The sequence below is a fragment of the Diabrotica undecimpunctata genome, chromosome 2 (assembly GCF_040954645.1).
Source record: "Diabrotica undecimpunctata isolate CICGRU chromosome 2, icDiaUnde3, whole genome shotgun sequence".
Classification (NCBI taxonomy): Eukaryota; Metazoa; Arthropoda; class Insecta; order Coleoptera; family Chrysomelidae; genus Diabrotica; species Diabrotica undecimpunctata.
The window spans coordinates 89,892,918-89,909,184 of record NC_092804.1 but is presented as its reverse complement, the minus strand read 5'-3'; the positions used below and the strand labels follow the sequence as shown (position 1 = coordinate 89,909,184).

The 16,267-nt window shown below is 35.9% G+C and overlaps 1 protein-coding gene across 3 annotated transcripts in view; it reads right to left on the bottom strand.

Moving 5' to 3' along the window:
* The window catches only part of LOC140434724 (uncharacterized), an 814,516-nt gene that overhangs the window by 9,786 nt on the left and 788,463 nt on the right, over positions 1-16,267 (bottom strand). For 2 of the 3 annotated variants that reach the window (XM_072523198.1, XM_072523195.1), the window contains one exon: positions 9,535-9,799. The exons of the other annotated variant lie outside the window; for it this stretch is intronic. In XM_072523198.1, the coding sequence (XP_072379299.1) occupies positions 9,690-9,799 (110 nt within the window). In that variant the 3' untranslated portion in view covers positions 9,535-9,689. Of the gene's footprint in view, positions 1-9,534; positions 9,800-16,267 lie in introns of those variants that run through there. 3 annotated transcript variants of the gene reach the window in all.

Here is a 16,267-nt window from a genome sequence, read left to right as displayed (position 1 = left end):
GACGTGTCCACACAAATTTTGAAAAACAATCAATTACAACTAGTATTAGTTTGTAATTTTTATTTTGGTGTGCATAAGGACGCATTTCAGCCAAAACCATTTGCCACAACTCATCGATTCTTTTGATTATTGTTCGACGACGAGAATAGTTTTTTCGTGCTGGTTTATGCAACTCATACACCACCTCTTTCTTTTCTTTAGACATTATTTTAACGCAGATTCCACTACCTTAAGAAGTTTGTCTATATTCCATGAATGAACGCTATCTACTATGCTTTTAAATGATTGTTCCACTTGTTTTATCCTCTGTTCCATCTTTATATCATACATCGTATGCTTTGCAACTGTTTCTGCAGCAGATTTTAGATTGTTCTCCATATCCTTTTTCAGTGTATTCAAATCATCTTGGATTATTTTTTTCAACATATTTATACTGTTCTTTGCATCATTTTTTAGTGTATCCTGACCATCTTTGATTATTTTTTGTAACTTTTGCTCGAGAAGTGGAACTGTAGTTTTATGAAGCTCCTTTCTCACATCGTTTAATCCGATTGCTAAATCCTGTATGCCATTAGTTTTTTGCTTCAATTTTTGCTCGAGAAGTGGAACTGTAGTTTTATGAAGCTCCTTTCTCACATCGTTTAGTCCGATTGCTAAATCCTGTATGTCATTAGTTTTTTGTTGCAATATCACACCATGTGTTTGAATTAATGGATAGTGCAGGTTACGTAACTCATTGATTGATTTGTTCATCAACGTATTTTTTCGTTGCAGCATCGCCAGTGTCTGATGGATCCTTGACATTGCAAATTTTCACATTTTCGGCATTAATATTTCCTTCAGACGTATGTGGAAAAGTAACTCGTGCCACCTTTTGGGCGTTACTACTACTATAACGAGAGTGATGACCGAATTTATCGACACTCATAGTGGAAATGATGTTGTCATGTCCAGTTACTCTATTATATTAGCTTCTTTTAGTTCATTGATGATGGCTACGATTTCGTTGTCGAGAGATGTGTTGCCGGCGTCTTTCGAAGCCACCAATAGTTTAAGACGTTCAGCTAACTCATTTGGATCATCCCAATAAATATACTCCATGGGTGCAGTGTTTTATGTTAAACGAGAGTCATCCAATCCCGTTCCTTTGGTCGTAGATGACGATGATCGTTTTGTTGTTGTTTTCGTTCTGTGTTCGAGTTCTTTTTTTGATCGAGTTGCATGCTTTTTCATTGCTGCATCAGATGGCCTGAATAGAGGTTTAATAATAGAATGGTATTTTTCTCCGCTGGAACCTTTAAGACGTCCTAAGGTATCCAGATGAATCTCTGTGTTTTTCAACAGTGTTTTATACTTTTGTAAATCCTCATCATTATACTGTTCGGGGTTGGCATAAAATAAAAGTTGATACAGACCTGGCGTACCACCTAACCTACGTTCTTCTAAATCACGTTCCCGAATTATTATTATGTCTCCATTGCGTTTGTCAAAGTTTATTCGACGTTTTCCCAATATCCAACCACTAATAGATTCATAAAATGGACCATAGTTTTTATCAATTTTATCGTCTTTTATCAAATATTCTTTTATGTACTTATAACTTATTGGAGGATCTTCTTCTTCTTCTAATGGCGCTACAACCCTTTGTGAGTCTTGGCCTGCTTAACAATGTTCTTCCATTCTGCCCTGTCGGATACTTTCCTTCGCCACTGCCTGATGTTCATGGTTTTAAGATCCCTCTCTACGTCGTCTATCCATCTTTTACGGGGCCTTCCTCTTGTTCTGTTTTCTTGGGGCTTCCATCTCTGGACTACTTTTACAGCTCGATTATCTGGCATTCTTTCTAGGTGAACTTATTGGAGGATATTGATCGATATATTTGTCTGTGGCATCAATCGGAATCTCGATTGGTTCTTGAACAATGTTTTCATCAGGTATCGCTAGATCGGGTGCATCAAGAAATACATCATCATCATCACCACCATTCTCCTCCTTTTTCACTTCTTCTTTCTTAACTTGATCAAACTTGTTAGTGATAGTATGATGTAACGTTTTTGATGATTGTGCAATATCCTTGAGAGGTTTCGAGAGTGGTTTAAACAGTTTATTTAGGGACTCATCTTGTTCTGTTCGGCCTAATTTCAATGCCAAATATTTTTTGCGAATTGATCTAGCCAATTCGGCGACTTTCTTCTTGCGAAGGGCAATGGCAACCGTATCATCTGACATTTTGTCAACGACTAAACAATTATCTTACAATTTTATATATTTATCAAATCCTTTGCGATATCGGCCATTATTGAGAGCAAAATCTTTTATAATTACCAGAGTACCATACCTATCACACCAACATTCAGAACAATTTTTTTTAAATTCATCAAATGACATGTCTGGCGATATGTGTTCATCAAATATATGTTGCAAATTTATCTCGTCTTGCTTGAATAGTACAATCAGGTTACAGTTGTCTCTAATTAACTGCTTCGGTATTTTTGAATATGTTTGGCATAAATAAGCGGCATCGATATCTTTATGCCTACCCATGGAATAATACTCGCGAATCTTTTGCTGACCATCACATGCAACATCGTCAAATAAAAACACAGAATGGGGTTTAGCTTCGCTGGGACTAATAATTTCTTCGTTGTCTTTAAATGGTATCCTACACCTTTAACTTACGCTATTACATCTTGTAGTAGTTGGTATTTCGGTTGAAAGAGGGATTTCGAATAAACATAGACATTTTTAAACTTGGCGCCATTCGGATTGAATAGAAGAGACAACATTACATTCGTTTTGCCGCACCCACTTGGACCGCAAATAATTGCTCTGAATGAATTCGGTAGCAATTTACCATGTTTACTGTTGGTTGTTTTCTGGACAATATCCAAATTATCAATTGGTAACGTCTGCTCCTGCTGAACGACCTTCATCGTGTGGCAAGTGTAGTTCATAAGTACGGTAATATATATTGTAGATGTCACCACTTGCATGACATCAGTCCAATGTTGGTCGTTGAAGGAGGAGGTCTCGTGAACTCTCTAATTAATAAACTTCCAGTTGAACTACATATTCCTGGTTATCAGTATTGTGGGCCTGGAACAAATCTAAAAAAACGTCTTGCACGTGGAGATCCAGGAATTAATCCATTAGACGCAGCTTGAAGGCGACACGATATCGCTTATTCGCAGCATTCATCTCTTGAAGAACGCCACAAGGCCGATAAAGAATTGGAAGATAGAGCTTGGGAGCGCTTCAAGTCGAAACACGCTAGCATTGGTGAAAAAAGTGCTGCTTTAATTGTAACTGGCGGAATGAAAACGAAAAGAAAGTTGGGGATGGGATGCTCTCGTCGTCGTGGACGTTACTCTTTCAATCGAGATGTTGTCTCGAAAATTGCAAAGTCCATGAAAAGAGGAGCATCGTTAACAGATACTGCTTTGACGGCTGTACGAATAGCAAAATCCATAATCAAAAGACTTGGTGGTCGTAAAGAAGTTGATGTTCCACGAGTGCTACCACTAAAATCGGGAGGTTTTCTACCCCTCATACCTCTATTTGCGGGCCTTTCCGCTATGGGGGCTTTAGCGGGGGTGCAGCAGGAGTGGCGAAGACAGTAGTCGACGCAAAGAATGCCCAAAAGAAATTGGAGGAGGATATACGCCATAACAGGGCAATGGAACACATCGGGTCGGGTTTGTACCTACGTAAGAAACCGAAAGGTGGATTCGGCTTGTATTTGAAAAAAAAAACTTCCAATAAAGCTACCCAATCGTCCGCTACATGATGTGGAGATTGCACATTATGCCAAAATACTAAAAATACCACATTTTCGAGGAGTTTTCATGAATGACGCTCTGCCTAGAGACGGTCCTCGACAACGAGAATGTGCAGTAGTAAACTTGGATGTGTCCACACATAACGGAACACATTGGGTAGCATACAGAAAGATAAACAACAACGTAGAGTATTTCGATTCATTTGGTAATTTGAAGCCGACCAAAGAACTTGTTAAATATCTAGGTACACATACCAAAATTTCCTATAATAACCATCAGTATCAAACCTACAATCAAATCATTTGTGGGCATTTATGCTTAAAGTTTTTATATAATGGATAAAGGCATGGAACTGCTTATGGCTCATATGTTTCTCAAAAAATGTTTTGAAGAATTCAGTGAAGAAGAACTAAAACTAATACCACTAGATTATATTATACGAACTGTACGACCTTCAGAATTGTTAAAAATATGGCATAAATTGCCTGAAGAATATCGAGGAGAATTTAACCTAAAGATACTACTTCCCTGCTTCGTACATTACAACAGACCCGATTGGAGGACTCACTGGGATGGACCACCTGATTCTCAAGCATCATGTCATTTGTGTAGCTTTAGAACAAATAAAAATATGTAAATAAAAATTGTTGTTGTTTTTCCAATATATACCTAGTACTTTATTGACTTGAATCAGTCATCATGTCGCAGTTGTTGAGAGTAAATAGCACCAATTACATATTCTCGTTTCAACCTCCCACACCGATCGTATTGGATCCGAAAAAAGATTATGAGATAGCCCTTCGATTTTTCCATTCCTACAACAGTATACCAAACATTGAAAATTGCAAGTTTTATTACTACGATGACAATAACCGATTGCAACATGTTGATATCCCCGATGGATGTTATGAAATTGTCGATATCGAGGAATACAAACAACAGAAATTGGGTGCTGACAATGCGCCGGACACGATATTTAGTCTAAAACCCAACCACAATACGTTGCAGTGTCAAATTTTCAGCAAATATAGAATTTCATTTAAGCAGCATGATAGTCTTGGTACGATATTGGGGTTTTCTCCTGCACTATTAAATCCTGGACAGACACATTCTTCAGATCTTCCTGTTAGGATTATTAAAGTATCTAGCATACGCTTTGAATGCAACATTAGTACCGGAGCCTTTGATGGTAACAGACTCACACGATCTACGAATTTGTCATACAATGAAATCCTGGATACGCAACCTGTGAACTTTAGAGGAGAAGATAGCACCTTGGTGTTGGAACTTAGATCAAGAAGCAGATGGGACTAATAATAGGACAATCTATTGCTCAAAAAACGCCATTAGTTGAGCAACCGTCTAAGCGGCAACATCTTACGTTCGCAAACAAATTGTTTTTACAAACGCTTGGTTTTAAACTGAAAAAAGACTACAATGTATGGAAAACGAACACGTTCAAAAAGCACCATAATGCCTCCAATATTTGACATTTATCGTAAGCCGGTATTTGATGAGTCGATTCGAAAGGCTGAATATCGAACATATGCACCATTCATCAAATCATTCAACAGCAATGATATTGTAAAATTTAGCATTAATCAAGTCGATTCGTTCTTTGCAATGAGCGAAACCTTGTTATGCATTAAAGGCTCGCTCGCAATAAACGGAACTGGCGAAGTCAAACTAGCAAATAATGTGGGTGCTTTTCTTTTCGATTCGTGTACGTACAGCGAAAGCGCATGGGAGATGGAAACAGTGCGGGATCCTGGTATCGTAAGTGCTGTACGTGCCATGACATGTTACACTCAAGAAGATTCCAATTATATGGTTATGGCAGGCTGGAATTACCCTAAGGATCCCATTCTACATGCTGCAGATCATTCATTCAACATACAGATACCTCTCAAGCATATATTCAACATTTTCAATGATTATCCAATGATTACGTGTGGCTGTCAAACAATAATACTAGTTCGAGCTCGAAACGACAACGATTGCATAATTGTCAAAGAAAAAACTCAAGGTCATGTTACAACTGTTAAGATTAACATCACTAATATTGAGCTCAGAGTCAAGCATATATTTCCCAATGATGATATTAAATTGGAACTTATGAAATCCATTCAACAAGATCAACCTATAGTTATTCCATTTAGAAAGTGGGAATTACATGAATTACCTGCCATTACCAAAGGAGCTAGACGTGAAGTTTGGGCCGTTAAAACTAGCACATCAGTTGAAAGACCACGTTATGTCATTGTTTTCTTTCAAACCAACAAACGTGACAAGAATTCAGCTGATCCCACCTTATTTGACAATGTCGATATCCAAAGTATCAGATTATCTTTAAATGGAGAATATTGGCCGAACGAGAGAATGCAGTTGGATTTTAGCAAAACTGACTACAATGAGGCTTATTTCAATTATACTGAATTCTATCCTAGCTACATATATTCCCAACAAAAGCGGCCACTGCTCGATTTCTCAGCTTTCAAGAATCACGCATTGTTCGTCATCGATTGTTCGAAACAAGAAGAAAGCATGAAAGCATCCCCTGTTGACATAAAACTCGATATTGAAGCGAATAATGGTTTTCCTGAAAATACCAAAGTCTACTGCATTATAATTCATGATTGCGTAATGGAGTACTTCCCTCTCACCGAAATTGTAAAAAGTCTAAATTAGATGCATAAAGTGTCAGTAGTACACGAGCAGTCATCATGAGAGTAGCATTCGTAGATATTCAGGGATTCGTTGTGGCCGGGTGGTTTGTTCCCAAAGAACTTACCATTGAAATTGGCATGAAACGAAGCCATTACGTATTTCTGCCACAGAAACCATTCAATGCACTAAGTAACGAGGATAAGAAGACTGTATCATACGTAGAGAAAAACCTGCTTGAAATTCGATACTCTGATGGGGAAGTTGAACTATCCAAAATATATGAAATACTAGAAACCAAGTTGTTGTATGCAGCTGACTGTATATACGTTCGAGGGGAACAAAAAGCAGAATATTTGGATCGGAAACGATCGATCGATTGGAGTTTTTCCGCTTATTATTGATGTTTGCAAATTTGATGGTACGCCTCGTGCTACTGGAAACGTTGGTCCTACTCCAAACCCATACCATGCCACTGGATTATTTTCATGCACCGAAAGAACTATGGATCGTCTACGTCACTGGTTTACCTATACCATAATACCATTGTAATTTTTTTATATGTATAAATAAATATATTGGAGATTAAACGCTTGTTTTTTATTTAAAACATCTTTATTGATCGAGTCTTATATTACATGAAGAATTTTCTCTTTACAATTTCAAAAATAATTTTTAAAATTAAGATAAATACAGATGCTTATATTACACAGGATATTGCAAAGACATTGTCTATTTCACTTTTCATATACTCGCTGGTGTTGTTGCTGCTGGCACCCATGGTGTTGTTGCTGACAAACATGGTGTTGGTTAAATACGTCTTAATGGATATGTAGCTGGTGGCAGTTTTCTACGGGCCCAGGTGTCTTGCTGCTGCTGCTGTAGATTCAACTCTTCGGGTTTCCACGTGTTGTTGTTGTCAAAATGCAAGCTATCTAATTGTCTTTTAATTTGTTTTATATCCTTATATGATTAAATGTCTTTCTTTAACTGATCAAGTTTTGTTTGAAATTCTATTACTCTATGTATATACTCGATGGGGTTCATATTACTACTGAATATGTCCTATGTAGAATGTCACGTTTTATGTCAAGCGACGTCTTGCGTTGTCACATAGATGTCACGTTCTGCGTCGAATGTCACATAAATGTCACGTCCTGCGTCGAATGTAACATAAATGTCACGTTCTGCATCCAATGTCACGTCATTTCACGTTCTACGTCGAATGTCACGTCCTGCGTCGAATGTCACGTTCTGCATCGAATGTCACGTCATTTCGCGTGACATTTCACGTTCTGCGTCGAATGTCACGCGACATTTTACGTTCTGTGTCGAATGTCACGTCCTACGTCGACGTTCTCTTAGGCACTGTACTGAAAAGAAGAATGTTTGAACGTTGACATGGCTTCTGTGTCACCAACGCTTTCATTTGATACCCCATACGTCAAGGCCAATAGCCACGAAGATTCGTGCTAGCGCCCATTTGACAATGCCACCTTTTTTGTTTTTTGTCTCCCCGTCTCCTCCCCGTTCCAACGAGCCCTCGTACGTCACGATCGGACCAATAGAAACGAAGATACCTAATAATGCCCTTTCAGCATGCCCCGATGCGCACGGCACATACTGCGTTCAACCCCATTGTTCATCCCCTTTCCAACGAGCCCTCGTACGTCACGATCGGACCAATAGAAACGAAGATACCTAATAATGCCCTTTCAGCATGCTCCGACGCGCACGACACATACTGCGTTCAACCCCATTTTTCATCCCCTTTCCAACGAGCCCTCTTACGTCATCCTACGTTAAGCCGTTTGGCACTTACGACCGGGGGTTGCGATTTAGGGGATGAGCTCAGATCTGTATACTATATCTACTGATGATATCAGACCAGAACGAGAGACGGGAGAAAAGAGACAAATACTCATCCAAAGTTCCGGTGATATAAAAATACAATTTGGCGGGTACGTAAACATGTTACACCCAGTAATATTCATAAATGATTTAAAAAAGAAAATTCAATGCATAGGTAATTTCGAAACAGCAAAAGAAACGGTAAGGAACCATCTTAAAGATGAGGCGAGTTTATGGTTTGACAGCAAAGAAGAAGGATTTGACAACTGGCATAAATTCGAACAAAAGTTTTTGAGTTATTTCGGGGGGAAAATACAACAGCTAGAAATAAACAAAGAGTTGGGAGAGTTAGGAGAAACAAACAAAATGGGAGATACCATGATAGAATGAGTATTTCAGAAAAAACATACGTACTACAATTATACAACAATGCAAAACACCTGCAATACAATTATTCTTCCGACCAGCTGGTAGAACTGATAGCCAGATATTTTAAAGATACCCTAGAAGATCACATAACTTTACAAAACTACAAAGATATCGACAGTTTATGCCAATTCCTACAAATACGAGAAGCAAAACTGAGAGAAAGAAAAATAAGAAGATCGCAAAAAAATTATAGACAACGCGAAAATCAAGACTATAGAGATAGAGGACAAAACTTTAGGAGAGCTTCCACAAAAAGAGAATTTATTCCCAGAAGGGAAAACGAAAATGACAACGGAAGAGGAAATTTGAACAAAGAAATCAATGGAACGAGGGCAGATAACGAGAAAACCAAAATAGAAATAACACTCACACATATTATCAAGAAAACAGAAATAATAGTAGACGAAATGAACAGGAAAATCGTGGAAATCGGTACGGGTCCAACAGACCAAGAGAAAATAGAAGAGAGATCTACAACACACAAATAGAAGACGTAGGAATAGGACGAAAGACAGAGCGACGGAAGAAGGAGCACAGAAGAACAGCAAACGTCTTTTCACGAAGGCGCTCACTAGATACAAAAAAACAAACAGGAATTTTTTGTCACCCGAAGGAATTTATTAAATTGGCAAGAAAAATGATAAAAGAAGTTTAGTTTAAAATAAATTTAAAGTTTGTAAATTTAAAGTTTTTCATTTATTATATTTTTCACGTTATTCCTATTTTGGGAGTATTTGTATTTGATTTTATTAAGAAATAAGATTAAATTATGAGCTAAAAACTTATAAAATCCGGAAATAAAAAATAACACTTGTGAAATACATTTTTATTTGCCGTTTATAACGGGGTGTTCCATAACCACAAAGTAAGAGTTTCATAACAAATATACTTGTGTAATATGTGTAATTGTGTTTATTCATTAAATTGACAAAACTGTGACAAAGTTTGTTTATTTATGTTGCGCTGTTATTTGGTATATATGGAAAGATAACATAATTTGACTATCCTCTTTATTGTTGGCAAGGCTGTTTCTGAATTGGAATTTGAATAGGAATTTCGAACTGGGTATTCTTCTCCTAAAATAAAACATATAATATTTTCACTACATCCAATTTATAAATAGACCGACAATAAAACGTGTTTTATAGCAGTCTATAATAGAAATTTGTGTTACATGTTGACAGCATGCCTAAATGAATAATAACACCATCTCCACCACATGTAATACCTATCTATTGAATTAAATTAAAATCGGGGTGTACAGTGACAACAAAGGTAAACACCTACGCATGTTTATTCGAATAAATTAAATTTTTACATATCGACTTATCTTGCCATAAGCAATCAGTTTCTGTTAAAACATTCAAGTTTATTTGTTAAGTTACTTGTTTTTGTGGTGGCTGTGAGAATTGTTTAACGATAAAGAAACATTCAGTTTTCCTAAATAGAAGTAATGACAAAGGATGGTTCTACTATTAAAAAACTACGTTTCTTAAAGAAAGATAATGGCAAATTGATAATATATACAGTTTTTTAAAAACATTTATTATTTGTAAGTTGTTGCCAGTTTTATGTTGTCTGTTATACTCACCTGAAAATTTACATGTACTCTCATTGCTCGAATACGTACCGTTCGCGTCATAAAAAACTGGTACAACTCTTATTACCGAAACTCATGTTTTTCAAGTTGTGTAAGTTGATCTTGTCACATGTGTCATTCTAATTTCTAGGGCATTGTTGCCAGTTCAACGAAAATATTATATGAAATCAGCTAAAAGCAGGACTGTGTGACAGACCGCCAGTTTTGAGTATTCTAAAAACTAAAACATCGAGCATTCTCGATCAGTCAGTCACATTAAATTTGTTTAAACATGCATCCTAAAAAATTCTCATATTAATTTTGTAATTTTTCATTATCTCAATTAAGTACTCATACCTTGATTTGTGTTTTATTATAATTTATGAAAATATTTCAATTCAAATATAGTGATAGATAAAATCAATCTAGACATAACTTTAAATTATTATAATAAAACATTACAGTGAGGTATTGGATCTGTCACTTTATAATCTACGTAGGATAAAGTATAATGTTAGTTTTTGTTAATGTTATCGTTCATTTAATAAATAATAAATTAATTTTGGTAGTTGGCCTGTGACTAAACTTATTGATACAAAATACAGTTCGTGTTCGCTAGGTAATTGAACTAAAAAATTAGATACAGTAGATGCGTTCCAATGTTCCCTGTGCCAATAATCTAGGTTTAAAGATCCTTCAAATATTTTGGATATTAGCTGAACCCTATCTCTGGTTATTAAATTTATTAAATACGGTTTTTTAGTGTTAACGATAAAAATAATACCTATCTAATAATAACTTTATTTTTTTTTTAATTAGATTTAGTGCAATGCCGTTATCTGTGATGGCAACAGCGAATTAATTCACAAACCACTGTATCCAGTCTGAACCCAGGTTTACATTGGGAAAAAAAGTGTACCAGTTTTATATGACGGGAAGTGTACTCTCGATTGAAGAAATTATCGAATCGATTATCTAATCGAATCAAATACCGAATCGAATCAAATATCGAATCGATTATCGACTCTAATCGATAGAATAGAATCGATTATCGAATGGAATGTATTATTGAATATTGGCTGCCTGGGATAGACTGGGGGTTTGTTTCTGGCAGTCATACCTCTATAGATTTTCAGTTTAATAAGTTTATGGGCATTCTTGAATCATGTTTCTCATAATCTTTTCCTCAAAAACTCTATAAAGTAAGGTTTCCCGTGTGATGCACGTGCTATTTTAATACTTGTCTTAATTTCTTTGAAAAAATTTTTATTTCAAAATTTTTAGTAGTAGGTATAAATAAAATACCCAAACAAGCTATATCACAAATACAAAACGTTTTTGGAATGTAAATTCCATCATCAGTGTAACCTGAAATTAATTAACCACTTTACTTAAAAAGAACGTAAGGTTTAAAATGTTGACTAAGGTTATGCAAAATGTGGTTAATACTTACAAAGTGCACATGCTATGAGCCACTAAAATATATGGGTGAAAACCCTTTAAATGTTATGAATTTACAAATATGTTACATTATATAATATTAAAAATTAGGATGTTTAAGTTACCGTTGGAATTGGTAACATGGCAACGTATGGCTCTACATCGGTTACTTGGTTCTGAGACAAAGTGTCTTCAAGGACCTGTTGATAACAACTGATAAAAATGACAATATTGACATGTTAGGACATATGTCGGAAAAAATCAGTCAGTGCAACTTACGGTAGTTGTCTAAAATGACAGAAGCCAGCATTATTTAAAATTGAAAAATTACAATTGTAATAATATAACAGTATCAACCATCAATGTTGTAGTCTTTAATGTGAATTTGTCCTATATTTATGTTGAAAAATATTGAAACATTTTGTTTTATAAATTAATTTAGGTAAACTGGAGTACATGAAATTTTGTAGGTAACAATAGGCAACCAACTATACATGTGTCTAAATTTTATTATTATTAAGTAGATTTAAGGTATTTGTTAAGATTTTAACAACAGGTCCTGTATGTTATAAAACATTTGGGACCTAGGAAATAGTGAAAAAAGACATCTGTAGGAAGATGGTATTATAAAATTTATTGTTGAGGAGTGATATAGTAAATGATGTTTGAATTTACTGTTAAGATGGAATATGAAAAGAATGTTTTCGTAATACTACTTAAGGGTTGTCACTCCCGAAGGTACTTTTTAAAAAGACCCTTTTAAAGGTACAACTAACAGAGTAACAGCAATTTATTTAATATAATTACAACTGGTTTTAGAATAAAAATTTACAGTATTTATATGAAATTAATTGATGACGACCTGTCTGCAATGTGTGTCGAAACTGCTGATCGGCTGGGCTATTGAACTGCAATACTGCTGACAATCGGGGTTAATGTATCGTAATTTCTCCATCCCCTGGGGAAGTTTTGTGAGGGATAAACAAAACTCTGTGAACTGTTTCTGGGGACTCTTGGCTTTGGTCAGGGATGTCTTCTGCTGTGGTTGGATTCTGCTCATCTTTTTCTTTTTTCAGTTTGCGTAGCTTGCGAAAACCCAAAAATTAAAAGGATTGCTACCAGGATATATATCGGTGGTGTCCATACGTAGCTGTGGTCCATTTGTGTTGGAAGGATGGACCTTTCTTCTTCCTGTGATAACTTGTGTAGTTCGTCTAAAGGAATTCTGTCCAATTTTAGGGGTTTGACTATTGGGTGGTTCTTCAGAATAGTGGTGGTCTTGACTTTTGGTAATGTTAGTGGTTCTTCTTTAATTGTTGTTTTGGAATTCATGTAAACTTCATTATTGGTTCGTAGTTCACATCCTGGCGGTAACTCAATTAGATAGGTCTCTTCGAGTACTTCTATTTCAGTGGTGGTGCAATGGGTAGATACTTTCGTAGCCTTTGGAAAAACTGCAATGTAGTGTGCATCGGATACTTTTTGAAGGATCGTTGTAGTGACAGTGACGGGAACACTTTGGCATTTTGCAGCATCATTGATTAACTGGAGAATTTGGATGATGCAGTCATTAGTCTGGTCATTCTCTTGTGGAAATTTCTCAGGACAGATGAATGATTTGGATTCGCTTCTTTTGCATGGTACATCCATATATTGAAAAAGGTCTGAGTTGTGGACTAGGTATGGACCAGGTGGAATGATTATTGTGTGATTATTAGTTGGAAGGGAGTATAAATGGAAGTATGTGAACGACTTGGAATGAAGAATAGGAAAATGTAAAATGAAAACAAGGGTGTGATTCGTGTAGTAACCATTAATGTCTATGATTTCATAGTATTTGGTTAAGTCTTCTTCTTGAATATAGGGAATCTGTGATGCAGGGTGGTGTTCAAGCATCTTTTGCACGGTCCATTTTATTTCTTCAGGTTTAATGAGACCGTTGTGTAAAGTTTTGATTCTTGCAAATGTAATTGCTGTTTGTAGATCATCCAGTATTTGTATAATTGTTTGTAAATTTAGATTTATCTGGTCTAGGATATTTCGAACTTGCATATAATCATTAAAATCGAAAACGAATTGGTTCATCTCTAAGCTAATTTTGCTTGTCTCTTCAGCTATGATTTCTTGGTTGTGTGTAAGTAATGAAATTGTTTGGTTAAAATTTGTCATTATTCTTTTATTGAGACTGAGTTGGCTATTGATGTTGGTAATAATGTTCTGTTGGTTATTTTCAAGTGATTTAATGGCAGCGTTGTATCTTTCAGCATCTTCTTGATCTAGATTACCAGAAATAGATTTTATTACACTTCCCAATCCGTTTATAAGTCCTATTTTGCTTCTGGATTTTGGATATATTGTGTCTAGTTTCTCTTTTGCTGTTTGGAGGAGGTACTGTACAGTTTTATCAAAGTTTTGTAGGCTGTCAAAATATGGTTGACTAAGTCCATTTTCTATTGCTCTGTTAGTGGTGATATACTGATATTCTATGGATTCAATCTCTTCTGCGATGGGTTCTAGATGGAAATAGTGGATGAAGTCATGAGTGCTGGTCTGTATCCTCGCTTGTCCAAGTTTAACTGGGAGGATACCTGGATTGTCCTTCAGGTTTTGAATTTGAACTTGTTGGGCTGCTACTAAGGTACATCTGTAAAGCAGTTTTAGCGTTAGTCTTTGGCTGGTGTTTGATGTTCTTTTTGTGTATTGACGTATCTTGAGTGTCTATTGTTACGGGATTATTATTTTTCACAATGCGGGAAGAAAATCTCGGAAGAAGTTTGTTTCTTTTTACTGTTTTTCTAGTGTAAACTTTTGTGCTGGGTTTATAAGTTATTGGTGTTTGTCTTTTTTGATTTATTTTTTCAATATTTTTCTGTTTGGTTTCTTGTAGCTTTTTGTTTATTTCACTGTAGATTTCTTTTGTCTTTAATCTGTGGCTCTGTGTATAGTTATTTATTAGAGTTCTGTTAATATCGATGTCAAATGGATCCTGAGGATCGATATGGCCATTTAGAATTTCGATTGGCTTTTGTTTAGTTGATGAATGAATGGAATTGTTGTATCCTAAAATAGCATACAACATATGTTCTTTAATACCCAGAGTCTTCCTTTTTTCTCTAAGTATTCTTAGGTGTGTCAAAATTGTAGAGTGAAAACGTTCTATCATTCCGTTCGATTGTGGATTATCTGGTGTTGTGTAGTGAATCGAAATTTTGTGTGTATCGACAAATTCCTGAACAAGGCCGTTTTTGAATTCAGTTCCACTATCTGCGATTATCATGTGTGGGAGTCCATGGTGGGTTATAAATAACATGAAGGCATTAAGGACATTTATTGCGTTGGATCCTTCTATGGGATATGCTTGGCCATACTTCGAGAATGCATCAATTATTGTAAGGAATTTTTGTCCGTTAGCTTGGAATGTGTCCATATGAATGATTTCTAACGGTTTTGTTAAAGTTGGGGTTACCATAAATTTCGGCTTAATTGGATTTCTGTCATACTTGTTAGCTTGGCACGTATCACAAAGGTTGATAACTTCTTCGATGTCTTTCTTTAGCGTAGGCCAGTAGTAGCGTTTTCTTATTTGAGCTTCGGTTTCGTTAATTCCTCTGTGGTTAGTGTTCCCTTGATGGTAGTTCTCTATAATTCCTTTCTGTCTCTCTGTGCTGTTTATATCTTCTAGGAGGCTGTTGCATTTGACAAGATCGAATGCGGAATTTTTAAAAGTGTCTCGTAGAATATTGCATAGGGATTTGTAGAGTTCATCATTCTCAAACAGAATGGCGTACTTCTTTTTCGGATCTATATAGTTCTTGAAAAACTGGAAAATGTCGTTGTGAAGATCATTTTTTCCCAATTGGACATACATTCTCTTCTTTGTTACAAAACACTGCTCTATGATTGGTTTCGCCGGGCTATAGTTTACTATCTTGAGAATTATTTGATTATTGTAACAATTTAGTGGTTTCTCGCTAATTGGAATTCCCATTATTGGATTTTCTGCCGTGGAATGTTTGGTTACATCTGTATCGTTATCTTCTTGTAAGTATTGGGAGTTTGATGGCTGAGCTTTAGATTTTTGCTATTTGCTGTCTTCATGTAGGATTTCGTCTATTATCTTTATTTCTTCGGGTTTAACGTTGCAGTTTGATTTTTTTGGATGATTTTATCTAAGTCGCCTAAAGGGGTTGACGGATTCAAAGTTTTTTGAGACTCTTCGGCTGGGTCGGTTAGAAATTCTTCCAGATCGGATAAGGAACTGGGGTGGTTAATCATGGAGATATCATCGTCATCTTTTGAGAGGAGTTTCATTATTTCTTCCATATTCTCGTCTACACTGTTTAATTCTTTCGTGTGAATTTCGACACGGGATAAAGCATCTGCATTGGTGTTGAATTTGCCTTTTTTTATATATTACTTCGTAATCAAATTCCTCCAGCTTTAATTTCCATCTGACAAGCTTTGAGTTTGGATCTTTAAGTGAAAATAGCCATTGTAGAGGTCGATGGTCAGATAAAATTTTGAA